The 27,212-nt window shown below is 40.3% G+C and overlaps 1 protein-coding gene across 1 annotated transcript in view; it reads left to right on the forward strand.

Moving 5' to 3' along the window:
- Positions 1 to 325: 325 nt before the first annotated feature.
- The window catches only part of LOC140464901 (sodium-dependent neutral amino acid transporter B(0)AT1-like), a 47,490-nt gene continuing 20,603 nt past the window's right edge, over positions 326 to 27,212 (forward strand). The window contains exons 1-5 of the mRNA XM_072560497.1: positions 326 to 581; positions 15,245 to 15,385; positions 19,888 to 20,025; positions 21,601 to 21,782; positions 24,139 to 24,249. Coding sequence (XP_072416598.1) covers positions 380 to 581; positions 15,245 to 15,385; positions 19,888 to 20,025; positions 21,601 to 21,782; positions 24,139 to 24,249 — 774 coding nt within the window. The 5' untranslated portion in view covers positions 326 to 379. The remainder of the gene's footprint in view (positions 582 to 15,244; positions 15,386 to 19,887; positions 20,026 to 21,600; positions 21,783 to 24,138; positions 24,250 to 27,212) is intronic.

The raw sequence follows: 27,212 nt of genomic DNA on the forward strand, positions 1-27,212 counted from the left end.
CAGTGAAAGAAACATTTGCAGCACAAAATTTCAAAATTAAAGCCGTGCTGAGGACAAAGATCTTTTATAAATTCTTCATTCCTAGGAAGCAGTTCTGTCAACATTGATTGGTCTCCTGATACCAAACCTAAAATTGAGGCTATGAGCGGGTGATAAAATACATTAATAAGTTTCAAATTTACCTCATGTAATCAAGCATTCTGCTGACACCACAATCTACAGTGTACACACTTTCAGGTGATGGTGCTAAAGGTTCAGTATAAAAGCATCTAGTCAACAGCAGCACCATCCACTTTATTCAGACCCCCTTTGGCTGCCTGTTCTCAGTCAGGGACAGTGTGCGCTTGTGGTGTGCAGCGTTATCTGTCTCTGATCCACAATGCCAAGACTCGTTTTACCAAATCCTGGCTTGGAAGATCGAATTCTCTCCTATGAAGAGCTGGAGAGGAAGGAGGTAGAGGAAGTAGATGACCGACCCAAGTGGGACAACAAAGCACAGTACATGCTAACATGTATTGGATTTTGTGTGGGATTAGGAAATGTGTGGCGTTTCCCCTATCTGTGTCAGAGCCATGGTGGAGGTATGTAACATAACATAATCAGCAAAGGAACAAAGATAAGTATTTATATGGGCATTTTCTGCATTCGTTTCAATAAATTATAATCGCAAAAATGTGTCCATTAAATTGAACAGTAAAATACAGATTGATAATAATTCTAAATTGTAAGATGGACATAAAGAGTTTATCATAAAGTGATTGTTATCCAGGGCAATTTTGCAGAAGTGTATAGAGTGCTAACATGTCCGAGTTCACTGGAATCTATTAATTTAGCAGCTTACGTTTCCAACTGAAAGATCAACTTCATTTTTTAATGGAACTCAGTCAGTAAGCTGCTTTTCCAGTACAAAAGTAACTCCGTAAGGGATAGCATGAGAGCCGGGAGAAACAATTCAGGAGTTTGACTTTCTTAAGATTTGATGGTGCTGCTCATAAGACTGTAAACAGCAAGGTTAAACATCTGTAATATTCCTGGTAATCTTAAAGATCTGCTCTGAATAGCCCAGTGAAATTTATTAATAATGCAAGAGGACAGAAAAGAAATATCCGATGTGTTTGCACGATGTTAAAGTGACTTGAAGGAACACTGTGCATCCAGATCAATCCCTAATGTGCCGTCATTATGTTCCTGTGGTATTTATATGTTGCTGCAATGGTCTTTATTTTGTGAAGGACTGTTACCACAAAAGTTCAAAATGACCCCAAATTAAAATACAAAGTACACTGATGTATGATTTTCAATTGAGTTTCACGGTAAAAGCTGATCCAAAAATGCATTTGTCTCAGTCAGCGGTCTGGTTGGGTGTTTACAGTTTGGTTATTAAGCAAAACAAAAACATGAACATTGTTGATTCAGGAATTGGCGTCATCAAGAAGATGGACTAAAATTGACAAAGGGGGCAGAATGTAAATAATGCTGGCAATTTCTGAACTAAAACCAGGCATCAATTTGATGGGCCGAATGACCCCACTATTTGTGCTGTAAATAATTCAATCAGCTAGATTTTGTAGCCCTGACGATAATAGGGTTACAGGCAGAGAGAGCTATAAAATATTACCAGCAGCTTCCCACTGCTTAGTCTCCCACACCTATGCTCACTGCAGTTAGAGTATAGCCTAACCATTGTTGGACAAATTAAGGTCCTTACAAGTTGTGCCACATCAGAGATTTGATGGCACTGATCAAGATCAGTGGCAGGAGATCTCCATGCCAATCATCCTCTCTATAGCTTTCGCCATGCTGGCTGGTCACAGGCTACAGGGTTCATCCTAACTGGTCATCCCAGGCCCATCGGATGGTCTCTCCTCCACCCCAGTCCCCCAGTGACCTTTCTGCACCACCCCCTCATCCCACCCTCAACCAATCTGCTCACTGTGACCTTTCAGAATGGCCCTGGTGGCAACGCCCTTACTCTGACTCCAGCTCCTTGGTGTTGGAGCCTGCTGTATTTCCAGAAGTGTCCATAGCCCCTGGTGGCACTGTTAGGGCCAGTAAGCTGTGAGCCATTTGAATGGCCAGCAACTGTCTGAGGCATGATCTCATGCCCCAGTGGGAGGCACATCCTGCCTGAAGCAAATCAATGTAGGGACAGCTGTAGAATGCCTATGGAAGAACCCACAGAGTAAGGGTGAGATCACCCCTGCCATTTTCACCTGAATGGTCAGGTCACCATCGTCCTGTAAAAGCTAACTCTGTGACTTTAATATGAGGAGGTAGGAACTTCCTCATCAAGAAAAATTCCTTCCCACCCACTCAAGGAGCATCTCAACAACAAAGCAAGAGCACTAAGTGTCTTTTGTTTTTGCTCTGGTATTATTTAGAACTGAGTATACTTCTAGCATAGAAGAGATGGTTTAGTCTATTACACCTGCATATTTTTAAACCTGAGAAACCTGGAATTAATTCTACTCTCATCCACGCTTTCTGTAACGTTATATCTTTCTCCAATGCATGAATTTATCTGATTTAACTTCCAGCTCCAACTGTCCCAACATCAATCAGATCCTGTGAATAAGCAGAGACTTTGAAATTGTTTCCTATTTGCCACCACTTTTTTCTCCCCTGTTCGACTTTACTCTCGCTGGGGTAGGGATCCTCAAGGACCAGTCACCCTCTTGCAGCTCAACTTGTGCACATTGTATTGGTGTATTTTCCAGCAGCGGTAAAAGCAAAGTCTGACTGTTTTCTTCCTCTGTCTGGTCAGGAGAAGCCTAGACCATATATTGGAATACTCCATCCCAGACCAACCAGTAAATCAGACCAACCAACTCAACACAATACACTGTCAATCTTGCTAACTTCCTGATCTGTCTTGTTCGTTTCCACATTAGACAACCTATTCAACTGTGGAAACCATCATTCCGCAGACAACTTTCAACCTTTGCTGAATACAAATGGGCTGTTTTGGAGACTTACCCAAGGCTTTTTCTCAATTTCTGTTAATGAAAACCCGTTCTGGGTTGTAACAACAATTTGTAGCAGAATGGAACTTTGAACTGTAATAACGCCAGACTGTGTTACGCAGTTAATTTCTGTAAGCAAATGCAATTAATGCCTCAAAATTTAAATAACATAAAAGCAGAATACCCCACAGATGCTGGAGATCTGAAATTATGAAACCAACAACTTAATTAATTTAATTTTAATTAAACGTAATAATGGGATGAAGTGTTTGAAAAGCACAACAGAATGGCAGTAAGAGGGTTGACATTTTAAGGCCATAATGGGTCTTCTTTGGAATTCAAAAAAATCACACTGAACTCAAAATGTTAATCCTATTTCCCTCTCCACAGATGCTGCTGGATCTACTACAGTTTTCCAACTCTTTTTGTCTCTGTTTTAAAATTTAGGAATCACTCATTACTCAAGCTTTTAGCTAGAATTTCCATACTCGGAATAAGCTGCAACTTGTGGATAGTAACTGTGAGGCTAGTGGAATGCCTCCAGATACCAATTTGCTCCAGAAATAAATTCAAGGAAATATCAAAACAGTCATGCTAGAAGATCATTTTTGTGCAGGATGTGGGCATCACTCACCTGGTCAATAATTATTGTCAAAAAGTGAGGTGATGGAAAAGCACAGCCGGTCAGGCAACATCTGCGATGCAGGAGAGACAATGTTTCGAGCATAAGCTCTTCATCAGGAATATGATCTTCATCAGGAACATTCCTGATGAAGAGCTTATGCTTGAAATGTGGACTCTCCTGCTCCTCAGATGCTGCCAGACCAACCAACTGTGCTTTTCCAGTGCCACACCTTTTGACTCTGATTTCCAGCATCTGCAGTCCTCACTTTCTTCAGGTCAATAATTATTGCCTATTCCTAATTGTCCTTGAGAAGGTGTTTAATGTAAAGGTAATACAATGAAATGTGGCAAAGTTTAGGGTTAAAATGATTTTTCAATTTTAGCAATGAACTTATCCATATGAAAGTATTTTGCATGCAATTTTAAGCAAGTTTAATGAAAGAGGTCTGATAGTGCTGCTAAATGAGGCATTTCCTATGGGTTCATCACTTAAGCAGTGTAATACAAATTATAGATCTATCAGCTCAAAGCTTTCATCGCCTGAAGCCTCTAATTTGCTGCTATAACTTCATTCGAAATGGACAGAAGTATGACTATTCACAAAAACCAGTTTCTGTTAAACTTCTGGTCACATTGGAGTGGGTATGACTCCAGGGAAGATCTGGACTGTTATCTGTCTGAGCTGGAAAGATAGATGGATTACATTGAGCAGTATTTAGCTGTACATAACATTCCTGGGAGATTGAAACGATTCCTTGTCATTCTCTCCGACTCCAATTTTAACATTGTTCTTTTGAGAAATTACATTATGATATGAAATGTAATGACAATTTTTTTTATGAAGTCTTGGAAGATTCACTGTGCCGTTGAAACCAAGGAAGCAATAATGTATTTGGTTTGGGATAATCACCAAAAGAACAAGAGGCAATGTGAGAGGGACTTTATTTTAATGCTGCATGTTGTTATGTTGTGGAAAAGACTGCCTGAAAATGTGGGAAAGGTAAATTCAGCTGAGTGGCCCTGGTAGAACTCAGGCTGGACATCACTGAGCAGGTTACTGCTGAGCCAATGCTGCGAGATATTACTTTTGATGACACCTTCCATCACTTTACTGATGATCAAAAATAGCCTGATGGAGCAGTAATTGTCTTGCTTTTTTTTGTACAGGACATACCTGAGCAATTTTCCACATTGTTGAGTAGATGCCAGTGTTGTAGCTGTACTGGAAGAGCTTGGCTAGGGGAGTGGCAAGCTCTGGATCACCGCCACTTCTGACTGAAGATTATTATGAATGCTTTAGCCTTATCTATTGCACTGATGTGCTGGGCTCTTCCATCCTTCAGAATGAGATATTTATGGAGCCTCCTCATTCAGTGAATTATTTGATTGGCAGGACTGTAGAGCTTAGATCTGACCCATTGGTTGTGGGATTAGCTCTAACTGTTTGGAGACTGCAAAACAGTACTTCCTCTTTTCTGTCTAAAGGAACTACCTTTCTAAATAATCCTGCTTCTGTCTCTTTCTCCGTGTTATAGGAAAATTGTAGGAAGGCAATAGCTTTATATTTTTCTTCTTCTACACTTTTCTTTCAAGTGCACTAAGCTATTCACATCAAGTGTTACAAAAACCTTAGTTAAATGCATTTAAACAAACCATCAGCCATTCAAAAAATTCAAAAATGGAGTACAACTATATCCTTCCCTTCATAGCACACACAAGGTAGAAATGCAAAGCAAATTAAAGCTTTACATCACTTTGGGAACTTAAATTCAGAAACAATCGCCATATGTTATGAACTTTCATTACAAAAGGATATGGTGGCTTTGGAGAAGGTCTAGAGGAGATTTACATGGCTGATATCGGCATACGTATATCAAAAGGGTCACTTTTGAAAACAAAAGGTTGATGGATGACCTTAGGACAGTCTTTGAAATTATGATAGAGCAGATACAAAGGGAATGTTTGGGAGGAGCTAGAGACCATCAATGTCAGAAGAAATCCAATATGGAATTCAGAAGAAATTTACACAAAGAGTGGTGAGGATACTAGAGATAATGGTTGATTATGCAGGAATGATGCATTTAACAGGAAGCTTGACAAGTATATGGAGAAGAAGGGAATTAGATGGTTACAATGTTAGCTCAAATGGTGGGAGATTGGAGTGGAACATAAGCACTGTAAGCACTATTCAAGATGGAGGTTAGGTTAGGTGAATTGGCCATGTTAAATTGCCCGTAGTGTTAGGTGAAGGGTTAAATGTTGGGGAATGGGTCTGGGTGGATTGCGCTTCGGCGGGTTGGTGTGGACTTGTTGGGCCGAAGGGCCTGTTTCCACACTGTAAGTAATCTAATCTAATCTTACTATTTTTAGGGCTAAAAGGATCAAAACATATATAGAGAAAGCAGGTACAGGTGACTGGTTTGGATGATCAGCCATGAACATATTGAATGGCAGAGATGTCTCCAAGGGCTGAATAGCCTAAACTTCGTGCTATTTTCTATGTTTCTCTGTAATGAGCTGATTATATAAAATGCTTTATATGTGCAGTATATTATGTAAACTACATAATCCCACATAATCATATGTTTATGATTCCTCTGTGTGTTTCCAACTATTTTGCTACTGCTTTAGAAATCAAAAGGAGGAAGCTCATTTTATGAAAAATTAATAGCTACGTCAGGTTTTGTGTGTGGATTTTATTCTTGGGCTTTGCTACCTTTTAATTAGGTTTTAAAACCATAACAGGCTTCTAGGAGAGCACTTTACTTTGCTTTATTGAGCATTTTACAGTAGATTATTAACTCAGGATTTTATACAGCTGTTCCTCCAGACGGTGCATAAGATGCTGTACCTTGTCGACAGTACTGACAGTTGCTGCCAATAGATGTAACCTCAGATAAGCTCAGATGAGTCGCGTTTTAATGTGAAAATGGGGAAAACACTTCTAGAACAGAATAATAATTTTTAGCAGGTACTTTCCGTGTAGCATAAGGTAACAGCTTAGCTTTTTCTTTCCTAAGCTTCCTTATTCTTCAACCATTTCAATGTTCCAGCCACCGAAACACACCTTAGGTAAAAGGGGCCATTGGTGTTTCTTTGCTTACGAAACCTAATCCAACTGTTGCACGTTCTTCTCATTTCCCTCTGCTTTCTGCTTCCAATGTTTTGCAAGAAAAGGTGCACTTGTATCCACCTCAGTCAGGTAAAAAATGCCATGCTTCAACAATCCGTTGTGTAAATGCATTTCTGCAACTTCTGATCCTCGTTCTCTTAGGTATAATTGAAATTTTATAATTGAGATGGTCTTTCCCTGTTCACCCACTTCAAAATTATCAGTGTTTAAAAATCCTCTACAAACTCATCACTTCTTTAGTCAATCAGAAATCATCCATTACATTCAAAACTCTCCTCACAAATATAAGATCCCATTCCTTGAACAATCTTGGGAGATTTGTATTGCATTCATGGCATTGATTTAATATCTTTGTGAATCTTTTTTGAATGTTTTGCCACTTCTCAAATCTCTTCTTTCCTGAAACTCCATCTTTGAATGCTTTTGATCAGGACTCCACCCCATCACAGTTGCTAGATGACTCTTATTAAAGTCACAAATGATATCTCATCCCACTGTGTCCAACATGAATGTTTTCTTTTCCTCCTCACTGACCTGTCTCAGTCTGTGACACTGCTGAACATACCATGCTCCTTTCATGCACATACCCAGCTGAGGAGGGCTGTTCCCACCCACTCCCATGATTATCTTTCTAATTACTACCAGGAAGTACCTACTTCTTTTGCTGCCATTGCCTCTGGTATTTATCCTGCATCACCATCCTATTTCTTATCTCCATTTTGCCCTTTAACAATATCATTCAGAAGCCAAGGCTGGTTTTCACATAGATTCATTGACAACATCCAGCTCTAACACACCACCCCCTCTCTCGACACCCCCCCGCCCCCTCCCCAACTGTCTCTTAAACTATCAGATTGCCTTTCTAACATCCTGAATTGTATAAGCAGAAATTTCCTCCAGTTAAATATTGGGAAGACCAAATCTATTGTCGTCACTCCTGCCTCAAACACATTTCTCTAGTTACTGATACTTTCCAATCCTGCAAAGTGTCTTAGGGTATTAGAGGCATTATATAAATGTAATTTATTGTCATTACATAATAGGAAATCCACAATGACACACAATACTCTAACTATGGTCTAATCAATTATTAAAAATTATCTAGTATTGCATTCTTTGCCCTTTTTGTAACAAACCCTTTGGGAGGAACATCATCAAGTGGCTTCTGAGAATTTGTGGGCAGTACATCTGCTGGACTTTCCTTTCTGACCTGCAATGTATGAAATTTGCCAAGCACAACTTGCCTTTAACAAATCTGTGCTCGCGGTCCTTGGGGATGGTGGTGTGGGTCACGGGGCATTGGAAGGGAGAGCTAAGTTGTAGAGTGGGGCTCTGATGGGAGGAAGCTTGCGGCTAAAGCAGTACAAATGCTCCTGACGCATAAGCAGTGCTGTAAACTCACTTTACCTCCTCCCTGCACCTGCCTATGCTTCAAATGCTGGTTGTCACGAGGCCTGGGAAACCTGATAATTTGGTGTCTACATTGCCAGCCTTACTATGGTTTTTAATGCCCTTCTCCTGGGTTTGGGTTGGCTGCCCATCCCTTGTCCAGACTCAGTAAAAGCTGAAAGTTGATGGATTGGAGCCATTTTCCCAATACACTTGAGAATGTTTTGCAATTTAACATCCCTGCTAATTCCAAGCCCTCACCTATATTAAAAATTACTTCCTAATGTTTTACCCCTAACTAATATCAGAGCATTTGGTCAATGATTAATCCTTTTCTCTCTTCTGCAACAAGGCATTTTTGATGTCCCTGCAGAATGTCTTTTTCTGAACAGGTTGTTTCTCTGATGATTTCTGCGAACTGATACGTGTGCCTTTCTTTCATATCCTACAATCTCATTTTCACCAAAATTTGTAAAGACTGATAGAAAATATTCTTTCATTATCTCTCCCATACCTTCATCCTCTACAAATTCACCCTCACTAGTACTGCCCACTCTTTAACCAACCTGTTATTTTTGATTTTCTTTTACAAAGTCTGACTACTTCTTGTCATTTTATCTGCCTTACATTTTTGTATTTCCTTTCAGCTCTCCTGATTTCCTCTTCCTCACTGCACCTTCTCAGATTTCTCTGGATCTTACTTCAGCATTGCAGCAGACAGCTTTTCCATCTGCCTCTGCTTCAGATTGATTTTCATTTCTCCATTCACCCACAGAGCCCAACATTCTGATGCACACGCTTTTTACCTCGATCCATTTATATCAGTTTCTCCACATTTTTCACTATGGGATCTGTTTCGCTGTTCATTGTTCTGCCTGATTAGTTTGGTCCATATCCATTAAACTTTACTCTCCTTTTAAACAATGGAAATCTTAGCGTGTAACATCCCTTCCTCTGGGCAGGGTTTGGGTTTTGCACTGGGACTTGATGACAATGGAAGGACTGAGCAAGTTGATTATTAACCTATAAATCCTTCCAAGGTGCCAGTGGCTGACGGTAAGATCAGGAGAGTCTCCTGGCCCGTCATGCTTCATATAGAGTGGCACCCGTCTGTGACAGGTTCGTGACCTTTCCAGGAGAATTTAAGGAAACTCATAAGCATGTGCTTCATCTGTCTCATGTGCCCCCTGGGCATGGGAAGAGAAAAAGAAGGAAAAACCTTTTGCACTTTTGCCAAATTGTTCTCTTTCCCCCCCCCGAGTACGAATTGATCCAATTTCCTACAATGGTCCCTTCCTCGTTAGATGTAGGAAAAGTTGCCAACTTTGATCCTACAACATTCCCTTGATTGTAATCTATCCTGAGATGGTTTAAACTATAAACATGATGTTCATATATCTCTTTGATTGATCTGCAAATCTCTACTACTTTATCTCTAGTATTTGCTGATCTGTAACTGCCGCAGAATTTTAATGATTACCTTCTCAATTGTTAACTATCTCCATGGATAGGGTCTTAATGCTTCCCTTTATTGGTCAGAGTATTGAGTATGGTTGTTAGGAGGTCATGTTGTGGCTGTACAGGATGTTGTTTAGGTCACTTTTGGAATATTGCGTGCAATTCTGGTCTTCCTCCATCAGAAGGATGTTGTGAAACTTGAAAAGGTTCAGAAAAGCTTTAGAAGGATGTTGCTGGAAATGTTGGGTGAAGCAGCAAGGAAGACACCAGTCCATCAAGTCATATTTTGGCTATTGGATCTCCTCTGTGGACTATTGGCTCATGATTCCTGTCAGGAATCTAGGTGCAAGTAGCTCATGTTGCCACATGAATGACAGTGAGTAGATGATAAGTGTGGACAAGTGACAGCTTCTACTGTCTGGGCTGCACAGGAAGGCTTGTGCAGCCCTATGTACACATCCATTTGTGATTGTCAGCCATATTCCAGTAGTTGTGGGTCATGAGAAAAGGGCCCATTTTACCATCTGGGTTCGTGAAGGGAATCAGGAGCAAGAGATGTATGAAGAGGAGGAAATTCACCAAAAGGCACCTACCACCAGCATCCCCTCGTTATGAGAGTTTCCAGAGAGCAGTTTGTTACACTAAACCCACCCCCAGGTCATTAGGGATTTGCAATAAATGCTGCCACAGCCAGGAACACATGTATACCATGAATAATTTCTAAAGCATTATTCTACTCTAAATAAACTTGTAGAGGTGCAACTGTGTAATTCCTTGGGATCTGATGGTTGTAAGCATTTTTATTCCCTACGCAGCTCAGATGTTTGGAAGGGATTTTTGGAAGTGATGGCATCATGAGAATCAACAATTAAAAATAAATGTTTTAGTTCAATACATTGTAATTTAAAGTTTACGTAAAGGATTATTTTACGAGCCAAATAATTTCAATTTAAAACCACTATAATTCAATTACAGTAAATTTGTTTTAGTTTCTATTTTTCTTTTTTTTGTGAATTATGCATTCGACGAAAGATATTTGGCAACTTTCCAATCATTTGACTTGAAAATGCAGGATTTCAGTCATGTTGCTCCTAACAGTTTTCATTTTAGGTTTTTACATTGGAAGACTCTTCAGTTAAAAGTGTTTGCTTAAAAGACTGAAAGGTTATGAGAAATGTCATACAGATAATAAAACCCAGAACCAAGCTCAATAAAAAAAGTTCAAAGGGGAATTGTAAAGCAAATAAGAAATGTAAGGAGAGAAAGTGCACTGAGGCTGGAAGCTAAACATCAAGGAGAACTTTAAGTAGCTTCAATGGGCACATAAACTTGTAGACATTGGGCAAAAGAAGGAGCGGGCTGATCCGGGGGTGTCCATGTTAAAATAGAACTATGAAAATTTTATCTTTTCCTGCAACATTAAAAAGGCATCTGGATGTGTATATGAATAGGAAGGGTTTGGAGGGATGTGGGCCAGGTGCCGGCAGGTGGGACTAGATTGGGTTGGGATATCTGTTCAGCATGGACGGGTTGGACCGAAGGGTCTGTTTCCATGCTGTACATCTCTATGACTGAGGTATCTACTTTCTACCACTTATTATCCAAGGAAAACAATGTTGTGCACATTATACTGAAAGATGAGGTAATCCAGGTACTTGAAGGGTTTAAAACAAATAAGGAAGGGTTTTAGATTCGTCTGAGCTGAACATTGATAAGGTCGCAGGCTTTATGAGATGCATCCAAGGAAAAAGAGAGAATGAGAGTGAAAATTGTAAAGATAGTGGCATAATTTTCCAGTTTTCCCTAAAGACTCTGGGATGGCACCTTAGCAGTAGAGAATTGCAAAGGTTACACACCCTTGTTCTGAGAAACATACAGAGATAAACCCAGCCTTGCACATCAAGGAGTTTAGTCTTGGAGGTGGAAAACATTCCAGAAACAATTAGAACATTAAAATTTAATGGAGAGAAGTGTGAAGTGACCCATTTTAGTAGAAAAAATGCAGAAAACAAAGGATGAAATTCTAAAGGAAATGCAGGTGTAGAGGGACAGCGGTGGAGTGTACATGAGTATAAATCACCAAGGTAGCAGGACAGGTTTAGAAAGTGGTTAATGGAGCATTTAGCATCCTGGATGTTAATATTAGAGATGGAGAATGTAAAGGGAAGGAAGTTACACTGAAATGGCATAAAACACTAGTTTAGTTCCAACTGGATCCTGTTCTGGACACTACACTTTAGAAAGACTTCAAAGAAAGTGCAGGAATGATTTATAAGAATGGTCCTGGGGATGCAGAACTTCAGTTACGAAAACAGATTGGAGAATTAGCATTTGTTTCCTTGGGAAGAGAAGGTTCAGAGTTCATCTGATAGAGGTGCTCAAAATCAGGAGGGGGTCTGAGCAGGGTAGATAGGGAGACACTGTTCCCACTGAGGGAAGGATCAAAAACAACAGCAGGCACAGATTTAAGGGAATTGTTGAAAGAAGCAACAGTGACTTGAGGTGAAACTTTACCCTTTCGGTAATGGTTAAGATTGAGAATGAACTGAATGCATGACAGTGTGGTTCAACTGAGGCTTTCAAAATGGAATTGGATTGTTATAACGAAGACTGTGCACTGTTACAGGGAGAAGACTGGGAAATGGCATAATAGCTGAAGCTCAGCTGGTCAGCCAGCATGGATACAAAGGGGCAAATTCTCTGCTTTGCTGCTGTAACCATTCTTGATTTTGTGATTCTATCTCTGTTCTTATCTGGGATCTTACACATGAAGAATAGACAGTTGGGACATATACCAAGATCGAACCGCAGCCAGTGCAAGTAACCATATTCACCAGGGGAACTATAAGGAAGAATTAAATGATGATTATGTCATATCCTCATCCAAAATATTCCATATTTTAAGGCTATAACCTGTCCTGGTAGGACTATTTCCATCTTTCTCCTACCTTGGTGTGTCCTGATGTCCAGTGATACTCCTGGATCAGATACTTTGGTTTTGAGTCCTGCAAAGGATTTGTTGGTACATTTGTAACATGACCAAACAGGTTGGTCTGCTGCCTATAAAACCTTCCAGTTCAGTTCACCTGAAGGAATGCTGTATGAGTGGGTTGGAATCCGACTGCAATACACTTGCCCATACTGTGGGCCAATTTAATGGAAACCGATGGCTCAACCCTTGGAAACAAGCATGGCAGCAATGACAGATCACCTTAATGCCAAGTTCTCATGCCTCAAAGTCCCGTTAAGACAGGAATCAATAAGGTTAGATCAAAATGCATCATCCTAGTTCAATTGCTCTGCACTAGATGGCAGTCTGATCTATAAAGAAAAGACTCACTGGTGTGAAGCAGCTTAATACTCCTTAAAATCTTTTTTTTATTTCGACTCTTTGCTTCAATTCCATTGCTTTCCTGTTGTTGTCTTTACCTCTATTGACAAATTCAACTCAAATGCATTTTTTCATGTCTTATGTTTGTGAAATGGCTGGAAATTCTCCATGAATAATTTTCCATTAGAGTGTATAAAAGTAGATTTCTCTCTAACAAGTTTCATACTTGCAGTATCTATTTAAAATTATTCATTGATAAAGGTATTTAACATATTACAGAGCAGAAATGTGCTTTATGTATGACATATTATGGAGAACTGGTGATCTTTTTGATTGTAAGTGAATCAGGCTCTTGTCTGTCCTGGTGCAAGTGCTTCATATGATGCAGAAATACTTATTATCAGTTCACGTAAAACGAAGTTAAGTTTTGAGCAACTAGAATATAACTTTATAAAGACATGCTGGATGCTGGAATCTGAAACAAGCACAGACAATGCTGGAAAAACTCAGCAGGTCTGGCAGCATCTGTGGAAAGAGAAACAGAGTCAATAGCGCAGATGGAAGGTGTTGGAAATGTTCCTTTTTAATATTTTTGACAGAGGAGAGGCCCAGTGTGAAAGACAAAGAGGTTGCTAATAGTGGAGAAAGAAATAAGAAAATATAGCATTAAGGTGTGACAGAGAGAGAATGGGTCCTCTCTACGACAAACAAAATTAGCAAGACACAAACAGGACAAGACTATGGGGGGAGAGGGCATAGAGAAGATAAGAACATTAGAAAACATGTTAGAAGTTAGAAGTTAGTTAGAAGTTATTGAGCTCAGTATTGAGACCTGAGGCTGTGAAAGTACCTAAATGAGGTGCTAAAGTGTGGGAGATGAGCCAGACATTGCTGAAGACACTGCTGACCACAATGTTATCATTTTATGTTCTGTTGAATTACCATCCTGAAAAGGCACTCTGAAAGACATTTGTATTGACTATTACGTTTCTGAAACATTGAGATCTTTCTGAATTTTTCAAATTTGTCGTTCTTACTGGAAGCATAGGGTCGAATGATGAATCTGTTGATGACGATGAAACTATTGCTAATTGTCAGAAGAAATCCATCTGGCTCACTAATATCTCAACTTCCCTCTGTAATGGCCTAGCAAGGCACTCAGTTTAAGGGTAGTTAGGAACGGGCAATAAATGCTGGCCAGCCAGCACCACCCACATTCCATAAGTGAATAAAAAAAAATTGAATCAACGCACCTCAATCAGCAAGGATGGAAACTTGACAGATTAAATACTAACCTTTTGTTATAATGTGGAGGAGCTGGTATTAGACTGGGGTGGACAAAGTTAAAATTCACATAACACCAGGTTATATTCCAACAGGCTTATTTGGAAGCACTAGCTTTCAGAGAGCTACTCCTTCACCAGGTGGTTGATGAGGGAGTTGTGATCTGAAAGCTAGTGTTTCCAAATTAAACTGTAGAACTACAACCTGGTATTGTGTGATTTTTAACTTCTGTTATAAGTACAGCCTGGATTGATGCACTCATAACCTTCTTTATCTGTTGGCTAAAAGAATTCTGTATTCCATCTGGACTCCAATCTCAACTCAACTTAAGTCATACAGTACCTTCAACATCAAATATGGTTCTAATTGACAATTTTCTAGTCATAGGGCAATTGGCGTGGGAAGAGGGAAGGGATGGCACACTGATGTATTAGGAAGAGCTCTGCTGAGAATAACACTGAGGCATATTGCTGAGGCAGAGCAAAGATGCCTATTCTTACATGGGTGTGCTCGGTCTCACACTGGGTGTCCAAATGTGTAACCTTTAACCTCATTTTGTATGTTTTACTCTATACTATAGTCACTGCAATATTTAACTTTTGACTTTGTTCTTTCTTTATACCTTGTTCTTCAGATTCTGTACTTAGTTAATTTGTACCTAAGATGCCACCTTGTGTGGCGACATTATACACTTTCCACTGTACTCCTGTACTTGAGTACAAATGACAAATGACAAATGACAGAGGGCAGTGGAGGCCCAGTCTCTAGATTCATTTAAGAAAGAATTGGATAGAGCTCTTAAAGATAGTGGAGTCAAGGGTTATGGAGATAAGGCTGGAACAGGATACTGATTGGGAATGATCAGCCATGATCATATTGAATGGCGGTGCAGGCTCGAAGGGCTGAATGGCCTACTCCTGCGTCTATTGTCTATTGTCTATTGTCTATAAAATCAAAATGGATACTATTCTAGTCCCCATCATGGAGAATCCTCAGTAAGCACAAAAAAAGTTAAACAAACTGTTCCATTTTTAATTATTGCCCTTTTTTTCTCTTTGCTAGGGGCATTCATGATCCCGTTTCTCATCCTACTGGTTCTTGAGGGTGCTCCTCTGTTACACCTGGAGTTTGCCATCGGACAGCGGCTACGCAAAGGCAGTATGGGTGTCTGGAGTTCCATTCACCCATACTTGAAAGGAATGGGTAAGATACCAGCACTGAAATTGCAAACAAAGTGCTCAGTGCATCCAGGTTTACTGACCACTGCAGAATTAGATGGGATAGTCAGCTCTGAGTGAGGCTGAGAGAGGCTGCAAAGGGAAATAAGCAGGTTCAGTGATGAGGCAAGAAGGTGAGTGATGGAATACCATATGGTGAAGTGTTAAATAATCCACTTCGGCAAGAGAAATAAAAAACAACAAAATATCTCTTATGAGGTGAACTTGAATATGGGTGGAATTGCAGAAACTTAACTTGTTGGTACAGAAAGCAATTAGGGATGCAAGTGATAAATTAGCTTTTATTGGGAAATTGTAGGAGTATAAGTCGAAAATGTCTTCCTGCAGTTGTACACTGTTTTGGAGAGATCACATCTGGAGTATTATGTATAGTTTCGAGCTGTTTATCTAAGGAAGAATATATTTGCCTTGGGAGAAGTGAATCAGAATTACAGATCTTTTATGGGGCAGAAGGAGACCATTCAGCCTGTCATTTCTGCACCAGTGCAACTGCGGTTCACTAAATAGATTCCTGGGATGAGGGCATTTCCCAGTGAGGAGAAATGAAATGAACTAGACCTATGTCCCCGATGGTTCAGAGGAGTGAAAACTGATCTAATTGAAATCTTCAAAATTCTGAAGCAATTTGAGAAGGTATATGCACGAGGATATTTCCCCTTGCCAAGGATTCTAGAACGAAGGGTCCTCGATCAGGAAGAAGAAATTGCCAAGTTAGGACCGAGATGAGGAATAATTTCATCACTGACCAGAGAGCCATGGGCCATCAGCCTTTCAGTACATGACTCTGTCTCCTTCTCCATTTTATATACCTATGGTCCTTTATGGGTATGACTTAGACACAAATGATGAATTTGTTGGATATTAAAGGATATGGGATATTGAAGGAAGGTGGAATTGAGGTCAAAGGTCAGCCATGACCTTATTGGATGGCAAAGAAGGCTTACTCAAAGGGCTGATTGGCCTGCTACTGCTTGTACCTTCTGTTTTTGTACAATGATCTGATTGTAATGGCCTGGCTTTTCAAATGCAGGTGCTTTTTCTGTTATTTGACCTTGGTGCTTCAGCCACTTTTTTCCGACATGTCCAAAAATTTAGCAATCTGCCGAAGCATGGAATTGGTCTGAAATCCTCCATCAGCTCACAATTCTTTTAGTCCTAATTCTAGATTCAGAATTAGCAAACAAATCTGTTGAAATCTGATGGAAAACACCAGGAGCCCAAAGACCTGGTCGATCTGCAGTTTTGGACCCAGCATTTGTGGCTAATTCAGACCCATAAAGGACCACAAGTACATTATTTGGAGAAGGAGACAGAGTAGAATCCAACTTGCATTGGCAAATGGAGGAGGATAGCTCCAGTGATAAGTGCCCACAGGTTTTCTGACAAACCTTTAAAGAGGTTATTGGCACAACTGATGGCCAAGAAAGATACTAAAGGGAACAATCAATATTGGTGTCCAGTGAAAGTCTCTGTATGTTATCCATCTAAAACAAACCCATCTACAGTATCTCCCATCACAATTATAATAGGCTCATTTCCAATGTGATAATTGTGAGTAAATGTGGAGACACGTGTCTCTCCCCAGAAAGTCCACTTTGCAAGTGGCAGGATGAGGCTCAGGGCTTGGGTGCAAAATTCTGGTGATCGCTCACTGGAGGAGAATTTCAGAAGCCGTCTCATTGTCGCATTTGACAGTGGGCTGTGTTTTCCAACAATGTTACCAAGCTCAGGGACAAACAGATGCTTCTCCTGTTAAGTCATCTGATATTGAGGTTTTATGTGGAATTGAATGGAGGAGTAAATGTAGCAGTTGTTGGTCCACCTCCAACACTAGCAGTAGTTGTTCTGCTACCTCGTCCATTTTATGATTACTTAGGGGTGAACCTAGACTTGGTAGACTCGGTTGACTGATCTCTGTTATGGGCCACACCAAACCACCTCAAAATATGTCAAGATAGCCTACTCCCCAACATTTCCTTATTTTAAAGGCAAGTGCATGTTGCATTCTGGATGCAATTTGATTGGTCAAACTACCAGTCTTGAAGCAAAACACACTTTACTCATACACTATAGTTAACATACAACAAAAGAAAGAAGAAATTGGAATAACAACTCTATTGGAAAACTTAACAGCATAATTAACAGATTATTTAACTACTAAAGAGTAACTGTTCCAATATAACACCCCATAAACACACTCTAATAGATTGACTCACATGTAATTCTCCAGTCCAGGAGGGAAAACATCAAGAGACAAGTCTGAGAGAGATAGTAGCAGAGAGCGATGTATTGCAACCTCCAACCCCAGCTTCAAGACCCCAGCAAGAACTGCTACTGTAAAACTAAAGCTAAAAGTTTTGGTTCTGTGGGATGTTGGGCCCACCCATCCAGGCTGCTTCTATTGATCCAACTTTTAAAAAAACAAGGCCTCACAAGCTGCTTACTTTTTTGGATTCAAATAGACAGCTTTACATCACTGTCTCATCCTTTCTTCAAAAAAAGAAAGAAACAAATAAACCTCTTAAAGTCACAGTATCGTCACACCACAAAAGCATCACAGCTAATCCTGAATCTTGAATATTTTCCTCACTTCCAAGGAGAGAGATCTGAGAACTAGCCACATGCACCGACCTGAGCTGTCTTCCCAATTATTGCAGGCTGAGCGTATCTGTTCTGGCTCTGCCTCCATCTGCAAACACAAAATGTCCGGCTGGTTGGAGGTGTGTGAACAGGGTTGCGAGTGAGGGTTAAGAAGGGTACAGGACTCCAACTTTCTTGAAAGGATTGACCTATTGTGTCCGTGAGACATGAGCATGGTTCCGAGGGTGTGGACTTCGGCTACATGGATAGATTGAGAAACCGGGGGTTGTTCTCCTTTGAGAAGAGAAGGTTGAGAATGTGGTTGATAGAGGTGTCCCAGCATGGAAAACCTGTTCCTGCTGACAGAAGCATCAAGAACCAGAGAACATCGAGTTCAGGTGATGGACTAAAGAACCAATGATGCCATGAAGGAAAAAAACAGTTTCAAGCAGTGAGTGGCTAGGATCTGGAAGAGAGCAGGAAGCAGATTCAATCATGAGTTTCAAAAGTAAATTGGACAGTCATCCAGGGAAGATTATTGCAGGGCTATGGGGGAAAGAGCAGGGCAATGAGACTTGGTGTGTTTTTATTGTCGAGGGCTGGCATGCTCACAAATGGCCTCCTTCAGAGTCTTACTTATTCTACAATTTGGCCTGCCTAGAGAATAGAATAGAATGGAATAGAATTGAATATCCTTTTATTGTCACAGGTGCTCCATTGTAGGAGTAATTGCACAGTAATTGCACTGTAGGAGTAATTGCTCACAGCGCCAGAGACCCGGGTTCAATTCCCGACTCAGGCGACTGACTGTGTGGAGTTTGCACATTCTCCCTGTGTCTGCGTGGATTTCCTCCGGGTACTCCGGTTTCCTCCCACAGTCCAAAAATGTGCAGGTTAGGTGAATTGGTCATGCTTAATTACCCTTAGTGTTAGGTACAGGGGTAAATGTAGGGGAATGGGTCTGGGTGGGTTACGCTTTAGCGGGTCAGTGTGGACTTGTTGGGCTGAAGGGCCTGTTTCCACACTGTAAGTAATCTAATCTAATCTAATCTAATCTAAGTACTGCAAAACAGGAAAGAAAACAGTTTTTGCAATATTGCCAAAATATTGGGGCTTTGTTATCATATTAATGAGTATGCTTATCATTCTGAGCTCAGAATATTAATATCAATTAATTTATGCTATGGAATAATATCAACATCTGCTAAACTCACCTGAAGTCCTATTTTCCTCATGTTAGCACAGTTCAAATGGAATGGTTCTTCAGATTAAAATAGCAGAGAGAGGAATTGCAAATGAAATGCTAAAAACATACACGAGTATTCTGCCAAAAAGGTTTCAAGAGCAAGGATAAATGTGTAGATATTAATAGTTCACCTAGTATGTGCCTGAGTCAGTCACCCTTTAGGTACCAAAATGTCTTTGTCACATGAAATATGAAATACATGTTCGAGAAGTACAGAATAACTTTCATCAAATGATGGATCCCTACAGAAAGAGCCTCACTTTCTTCCTTTCCAGATAAAAATCTAATTTTCTCTTGAATAACCAAGATGTTATCAGGATGCAATTTAAATTATGTAACATCAAATTATATCTCAAGTTCTAATGTTTTTTTCAGTTGATTGGGAATCATCACAAAACATCCAATTTCTAAACCTGAACTTGGTGCTGTCTAAACTAAATGTGAACTTCAAATCATAGCCTTGATCGATAAAGACTGTTAACTCAAAGTTGTAAATGCATCAGCACACAATTCATCATGGACAATAAACATTTTATCTCACTTCTTTTAGAATAATTTCCTATTATACAGTAAATGTTGACAGTTGCTGTTTCTTCACTTTGATAGAGTCCAATTATTTACACTGATTGTCATTTCCTTAGGTATAGCATCAATGCTGGTCTCATTCCTGATTGCCTTATATTACAACAGTATAATCGCCTTGGTTATGTGGTACTTCTACAATTCATTCCAAGAGCCACTGCCCTGGAGTACCTGCCCAATGACAGAAAACAAAACAGGTACAGATTAACATTGCATTCTCCAAATTCACATGTTATTCTCAGGTGCAGCACATTATCCAGTTCTGGGCACCATGCAGAAAAAGGTTAAAGTGCAGTAAAGATTTTTGAGTCTGACTGCAGGGACAACGTGCTTCGTTTAAATAGTTACATTCAAGAAGTTTATTTGCTTGAGAAGAGAAGGTTGAGAGGAGATTTTATTGATATCTTCAAAGTCTGTGTGGAGTAACATGGGAGAAACGGTTTTCATTGATGGAAAGATTGAAAAGAACAGAGTAAAGATTAAAGATAATGAGCAGCTGAAATAATGGAAACATGAGGAGAAACTTCTTTACAGAAGTGGTTAAAGATCTGGAACACATGGGAGACCAAAGCTGGGGACCTAAAGCTAAGGTAATCACAAAAAGAGAGTTATCATAATATTGCCAGGAATGGAGAGTTTGAGTTGCATAGAGATTGGGATCCTTTCACTGGGATGTAGGAGGTTGAGACGTGATCTTATAGAGGTTTATAAAATAATGAGGGGTACAGATAAGGTGAATGGCAGGTGTCTTTTTCTTGGGATTAGAAATTTCAAAACACAGGTGAGAGGAGAAGGATTTCAATAATACATGGGGGATGATTCTTTTACACAGAGGGTGATTTGTATGTGGATTAAACTTCCAGAGAAAGTGATATATAGGGCTATGGTTACAGCTTCTAAAAGACATTTATATAAGTATGCTAATAAGAAATGTTTGGAGGGATATGAGCCAAGCAGGGGTAGATGGGACTTGTTTAGTTTGGGATTATGGTCAGTGTACACTGGGTTGGACCAAAGGGTCTGTTTCCATGCTGTGTGACTCTATAAATAAACTATGAATAATTTGAGTGAAACTTAAGAGTAGTTAAGGCGCAGGTATGTTGAAGAGGGTGGCAAACACATGAGGAGGAAAGGAATAGGATAGGCTCTTGAGGCTAGATGCTAGGAGGCTAGGAGGGTGTTTTGTATGGACCATAAACTGGCAAGTGTCAGTGAAGTTGACTGGTCTGACCCATGCTATACATTGTGTGTTGAATTACTCCCCCTCACTAGATAAATGCGATGTAACTCAACCTTTTTTATGAGTAGCAATATTCCATTCTTGGATATTTGCTCCCAACTGTTTTGCCTTGACCACCTGAGTTCAAACCCAGTCCAGAGTGATGGGATTGAAGTCTCTCCTTGTTGCCACTGTCAAAATCTTCTAACCAAGTTGCTTAGATATATTTTTCCACACTTCTCGAGCAGGTGGAACTTAGACCTGGGTCTCCAGGCTCAGAGATAAGGGCATTACCACAACTTCACACGAGCCTTTATCTTTTGGCTGTAATGATATACATTTGACAAGTCTCAATCAAATTTCCCGATGGACATCAATCCACAATATAATCTGCAACTTGAAACCAATTAACATAAAGTGGGCATTTGCTGAAGAAAGTCTGAGTGTTAATTGGTTGAAAAGATTGAAATTTTATCATGAAGGAATTTTATCATTGTAGCATTTTCACCACATGAGTAATATCTTCTTCAATTTTTTAATTATGTTTTGACAGGATTTGTTGATGAATGTGTCAGGAGTTCTCCAGTAGATTATTACTGGTACAGGGAAACCTTAAACATTTCTACTACAATCAATGATTCAGGTCACATCCAGTGGTGGCTATTACTCAGTCTGATAAGTGCTTGGGCAGTGCTGTATGTATGCACAATCAGAGGCATTGAAACAACTGGCAAGGTACAGTTCATTCATTCATTCCTGTTTGTACAAATGTAAGATTTCCATTATAGAGTTAACAAAATGCTCACAGTGCAATGGGCCTTCATGTTTTTCGTCCTACTCAGAATTATCATCAAGCAGTGTCTCGCAGATACTGATGGATCTGCAAAAGGTTGAGTGCCATTTCATTTCAGCCACTCATGTAGTGAAATACCTTAATTTGGATTATGGAAGGTGACATAGGATAGATGGCACAGAATCAGGCCATTCAGCCCAACCAGTCCAAACTGTACTGTATGCTTCATTCCATCTTCCCAACTTTCTCACCTCAATCTGCCATCGTAACCACTTTTCCTTTCTCCTTAGAATATCTCTACCATTCATTGCAACCAACTATGATAGCAAGTAACACATTCCTCTCACTCTTTGAGTTTCTCCTGAATTCCATTTTGGATTTGTTTGTCACTGACTTATATTAATGGCATTTACAAGAAGAAAAATACTTTCTATATCCTCAAACAAAAACCTTTCACAATTTTAAATGTTTTAATGGATCACCTTTTTTGCAAGTGAAAAGAGGCCAAATCTGTCAAATCTTTCCTCACATGTACACTCCCACATCTCTGGTTTTATCCTCTTTGATCTTCTTTGAATCCTCCACAGTGCCACTATATCTGTTTCTATAACGTGGCCACCAGAACTGCGCCAAGTACTCTCCATGTAGTTGAAACAAGTTTTGTTACAGGTTTATATATCTTTCCTGTTCCCTTATCTCAATGCCATATTCCCACTTTCTCTCGATACACAATGATGCTTTTAATACCCAAACACTTCCTTGAACATACGCAGTGACCTGGCCTCCACAATCTACAGGTTGACCCTCTTTTGAGTGAGAAAATTTCTCTTTATCTTGGTCCTAAGTGTTTTACCCCATGTCCTAAGACTGTGACTCCTGCTTCTAAACTGCCCAACCAGAGAAAACATCCTCCTTACATCTAGTCAGTCTATTCCTGTTAGAATTTTATATATTTCAGATCCTCTCTCATCCTTCTAAATTCTAGTGAATACAAGCCAATTAAACCAATTTCTCCTCATGGGACCAACCCTCCAGTCATCCCAGGATCAGCTTAGTGAACCTTTGCTGAACTCCATCTATGACAAATATATCCTTTCTTTGGTGGGGGAGCGCAAAACTGCATGCAATACTCCAGGTGCAGTCTAACAAGGCCCTGCAATAAGCCATCCCTGCTTCTGAACTCATATCCTCTCGCAATGAAGGCAAATTTACCATTTGCTTTCCTAATTGCATCTGCCTGTCTATTTATGTTGACCGGTACACAAAGATGCCCAGATCCCTTTTTACATCCACACTTCTCAATGCATCACCATTTAACTAATACTCTGCCTATTTGTTTTTCTCACTATCTTCTCATTTATCTAAGCGATATGGCATCTTCTATGTGTTTGTTCACAAACTCAAATTGGTCTCGATCACCTTGAAGCTTCCTTGCATTCTTTACACAACTCATAGTCCCACCTAGTTTGCAAACTTGGAAATATTGCATTTGTTTCCCTCATCCAAGTCATTTATACATATCTTGAATAGCTGGGGCTCAAGCACTGATCCCCCACTATGCGCTGTCTGCCCCCACCTGGAAAAAAACCTATTTATTTCCACTCTGTTCCGATCAGTCAACCAATTCCCCATCCATATCATTATATTGCACCCAACCCTTGGGCTTTCATTTTGCTCTCTAGTCTCTTTGGTTGGACCTTATTAAAAGCCTTCTTCAAATGCAGACACATCACATCCATTTGTTCTCCACTGTCTATTCTACTAGTCACATTCTCAAATATTTCCAGGAGATTAGTTAAACCCAATTTCCTTTTCCTAAATGCATGCTGACTTGTCTAACCCCATTAATCTTTCCAAGTGTTCATGTCTTTTAGAATGGAATCTAGCATTTTCCCCATTCCTGATGTTAAACTGACTGGTCTGTAATTCTCTCTTTTGTTTGCCTCCCTCCCTTCTTAAATAGCAGTGTTTGGACAACTTGTTCTCCAATCTGTAGAAACTACGCCAAAGTCTATACAATTTTGAAAGATGATCATCAATGCACCAATGGTACCACATGAACGATAAATCTATTATCATTAACCCTTCCCTGTCTTTTCTGTGTTAGTAGAAATGTAACCCACTTGCAATTACCATGTAAATAATGTGGACTTTAATTTGAATACGAGGCTACTTCAAGCTTTTTGTATTTATACCTAGCCGTAGAATTCCAACAATAATGAGAGTAGCGAGAAACCTGATATATCTGACTGAACTGATATGATTGATTGATTTAATTGTTTTTTTTTCTTCCTTCAGGCTGTATATATTACCTCTACTCTCCCCTACCTTGTCCTTACCATCTTCCTGATTCGAGGACTGACATTAAAAGGATCTGTCGATGGAATAAAATTTCTCTTTACACCAAAAGTAAGTGCAGACTTCATTTTCCTTTTCATAGAAAACAAATCATAGAATCCCTACAGTGAGGAAACAGGCCCTTCAGCCCAACAAGTCCACACTGGCCCTCCAAAGAGTAAACCATCCAAGCTCCTACGCTATTTTTACCCCAGACTAATGCACCCAACCTACACCTCCCTGAGCACTATGGGCAATTTAGCATGGCCAACTCACCTAGCCTGCACATCTTTGGATTGTGGGAGGAAACCCACACAGACACAGAGAGAACATGCAAAGTCCACACAAACAGTCACCCGAGGCTGGAATCAAACCCAGTCCCTGGTGCTGTGAGGTAGCAGTGCTAACCACTGAGCCACTGTGTCACCCTCTGTTTTAGTGCAATAGATGTTAGTCTAAAAGAAGGGTTGGATCGCATGGGATGCGAAAATATTCTAAATCTTAAATCTAATTGCAGTTTGCCTCCAAAGCTGTTCACTTGCAGTTTTCAACGGAGACAAGATGAGGCAGAAAATGTGAGAACTCAGCAAACTGGGTGATTATTTGAATATCATCATGAGGATGATTGGCTTATGTTTAAATTGACTTTCCCTGGTTGACCAGATCTCTCTGGCCTTGGGAAGGGGAGGGTTTTTATAGCACGTCTTGTGGGCCTAAAGGAGCAAGTAGACCTTCCGGCAGTGCACCAGACTTGTCAATCTTTCTAGGAGAAAGTGAGGACTGCAGTTGCTGGGGATCAGAAGTGAAAAGTGTGGTGCTGGAAAAGCACAGCAGGTCAGGCAGCATCCGAGGAGCAGGAGAGTCGACGTTTCGGGCATAAGCCCTTCATCAGGAATTTGGACACCCATCTCTGCACCTCCCCACCTCTTTACCACCATCAACTGGCTCCCCCCTCCCCCCACGCCCCCATGACTGAATGCCCCTCTTCCCAGGACTGGGCTTTCTGAGCACCTTTATACCCTGTCCCGTCAGATCATCAGCCATCCTCACCATTCCAAGCCCCCTCAACCCCAAGACTGAAATGTTCCTCCACGGAAATTAACTTAATATCCTCCTAATATTGGTAGACTGAGAGCTCTGGGTCCAGGTTCCTCACCGGGATGCACAGCCACAGGGTGAACTTTAAAACATGTCACTGTCCAGCCCACTTTCATCAGTTCAGGAAGAAAGCCCTGTGGCCCCTTCAGTCCAACAATATCCCTCTGATACTCTCCCAGATCATAGTTTTTCACTTACTCCTGTGGGATTGCCAGTTTCTGAGATTGACAGTGTTAACAAAAAGTCACTATATGTACCTTTGGAAGAAGTGATGGACCTTTAGTAGCTTCACCTTTGCAAGTTGGTCACAACAACCTTTAGCCAGTAATAAACAGAGTCCAGTGGATCTGTTCTGTTCAGAACAATCTTAAGTATTCGGAGTAAAGTTCTACCTTTAAATGAGAGCCCAAGCTATTCTTTATTCTCATCTAGTGTTGCAGACACACTGTTAGAAGTGGCAGCTGTCAATGTTGAAGTTTCTGTCCTCTCACCTTTTAGCCCAGGATGTTTACAATGGCAGTCTTGACAGTCCTCGTTCGAAACCTTCCTGATCAGTCGGGAAGCTGAGGAAACTCCTGTTAATCAGTCACAGGCCCTGCCATCTTCCCAGTGATTCACTTCTCACTTCACCCTAAACCCTGAGGATATGGACCAAGAACCTTACAGCCTCACTGTATTACTGCTGTTGCAGCTAAATGGTGATTCTCATCAGCTCGTGGTGATGGTGCATCTTCACCAATCATCACCCTTTGACCATACATCCAGAAGATGTACGAGCAGATGTAGGCCATTTGGCCCGTCAAGTCTGCTGTACCAATCAATGAAATCATGGCTAACCTCAGCTCCAATTTCCTACCTTTTCCCCATAAAACAGAACGACGTGCAGCTCACTGTCTTCATGCTGAAGTGGCAGTCCACTGGTACCCAGTCCTTTCAGTGCTATGAGCTTTGGGATGTTGTTACTGGTCTTACTCTTTACAGCCTGTTCGGAAAATACAGTCCCATACCAGACTTCAGTTCATTGCTTTCCTGCGACCTTTTGCAAACTCAGATCGGGGAGAACTGGGAAATCCCCAAAGCGTTTCAACCCATGCGCAGCAGTCTTTCAGGGAATTTGGGAGGAGGTGGGTTAGAAGTATACTAAAGTCAAGAGATATACTCAGAATTAAATGGTTGGAAACTAAGAAAGTACTTGGAGGGAGGTGTAGAATTATGGAATATATTAACGAGTTGCTCGGGTAAACTGTAAAGGAACTGTGACTTCATTCATCATGTATTAGTACACTGCTAGAAGGTTGGAACTGTACAGCTCACAGCCTTACCACCACATGGAGTCTGTTAATCAACATGGTTTAGAAGTAACTCTCAAATCTGAACTGAGCTGTTTGATAGCTTGAAGAATCCAGACTAGAATAACTTGATCAAAATTTTCAAGTTGTTGAGAGAAATGGCTAGAATAGAGAGAGGAAACCATTTCCTACTGGTTCAGGAGTCTAAGAGCAGGGGGAATTAATCAAAACATTAGAGTTATATATTTCAGGAGTGAAGTCAGGAATCACTGCTTCACAGAAAATGTGGTGGAATCTTGGAAACCTCTTCCAAAAGGCACAATAGTTACTGCATGAAGTGTTGTCTTTCAAACTGATAGCTACAGTCATTTTCCAAAGACATCTTGAGATCTGGGGTGAAGATGAATAGATGGAGCGAAGTCATGCAGGATTTCAGTGAATGGAACAAGCTTAAGTGACGAAATGATCTCCCCTGGATTCTGATCCTTTGCAGTCCTACTCGTTGCTTGGCGATGCTCTTATTTTTGTGTCATTGGCAAATCTTTAAGGTCTTTAATATCTGAAAATACTCTTCAAAACTATTTTTTTCAAAATAAAGTTCTGCTAAATTCAACACAACTATTTTCCCAAGCTATAAGTTACAATTGT

The sequence above is a fragment of the Chiloscyllium punctatum genome, chromosome 41 (assembly GCF_047496795.1).
Source record: "Chiloscyllium punctatum isolate Juve2018m chromosome 41, sChiPun1.3, whole genome shotgun sequence".
Taxonomy (NCBI): Eukaryota; Metazoa; Chordata; class Chondrichthyes; order Orectolobiformes; family Hemiscylliidae; genus Chiloscyllium; species Chiloscyllium punctatum.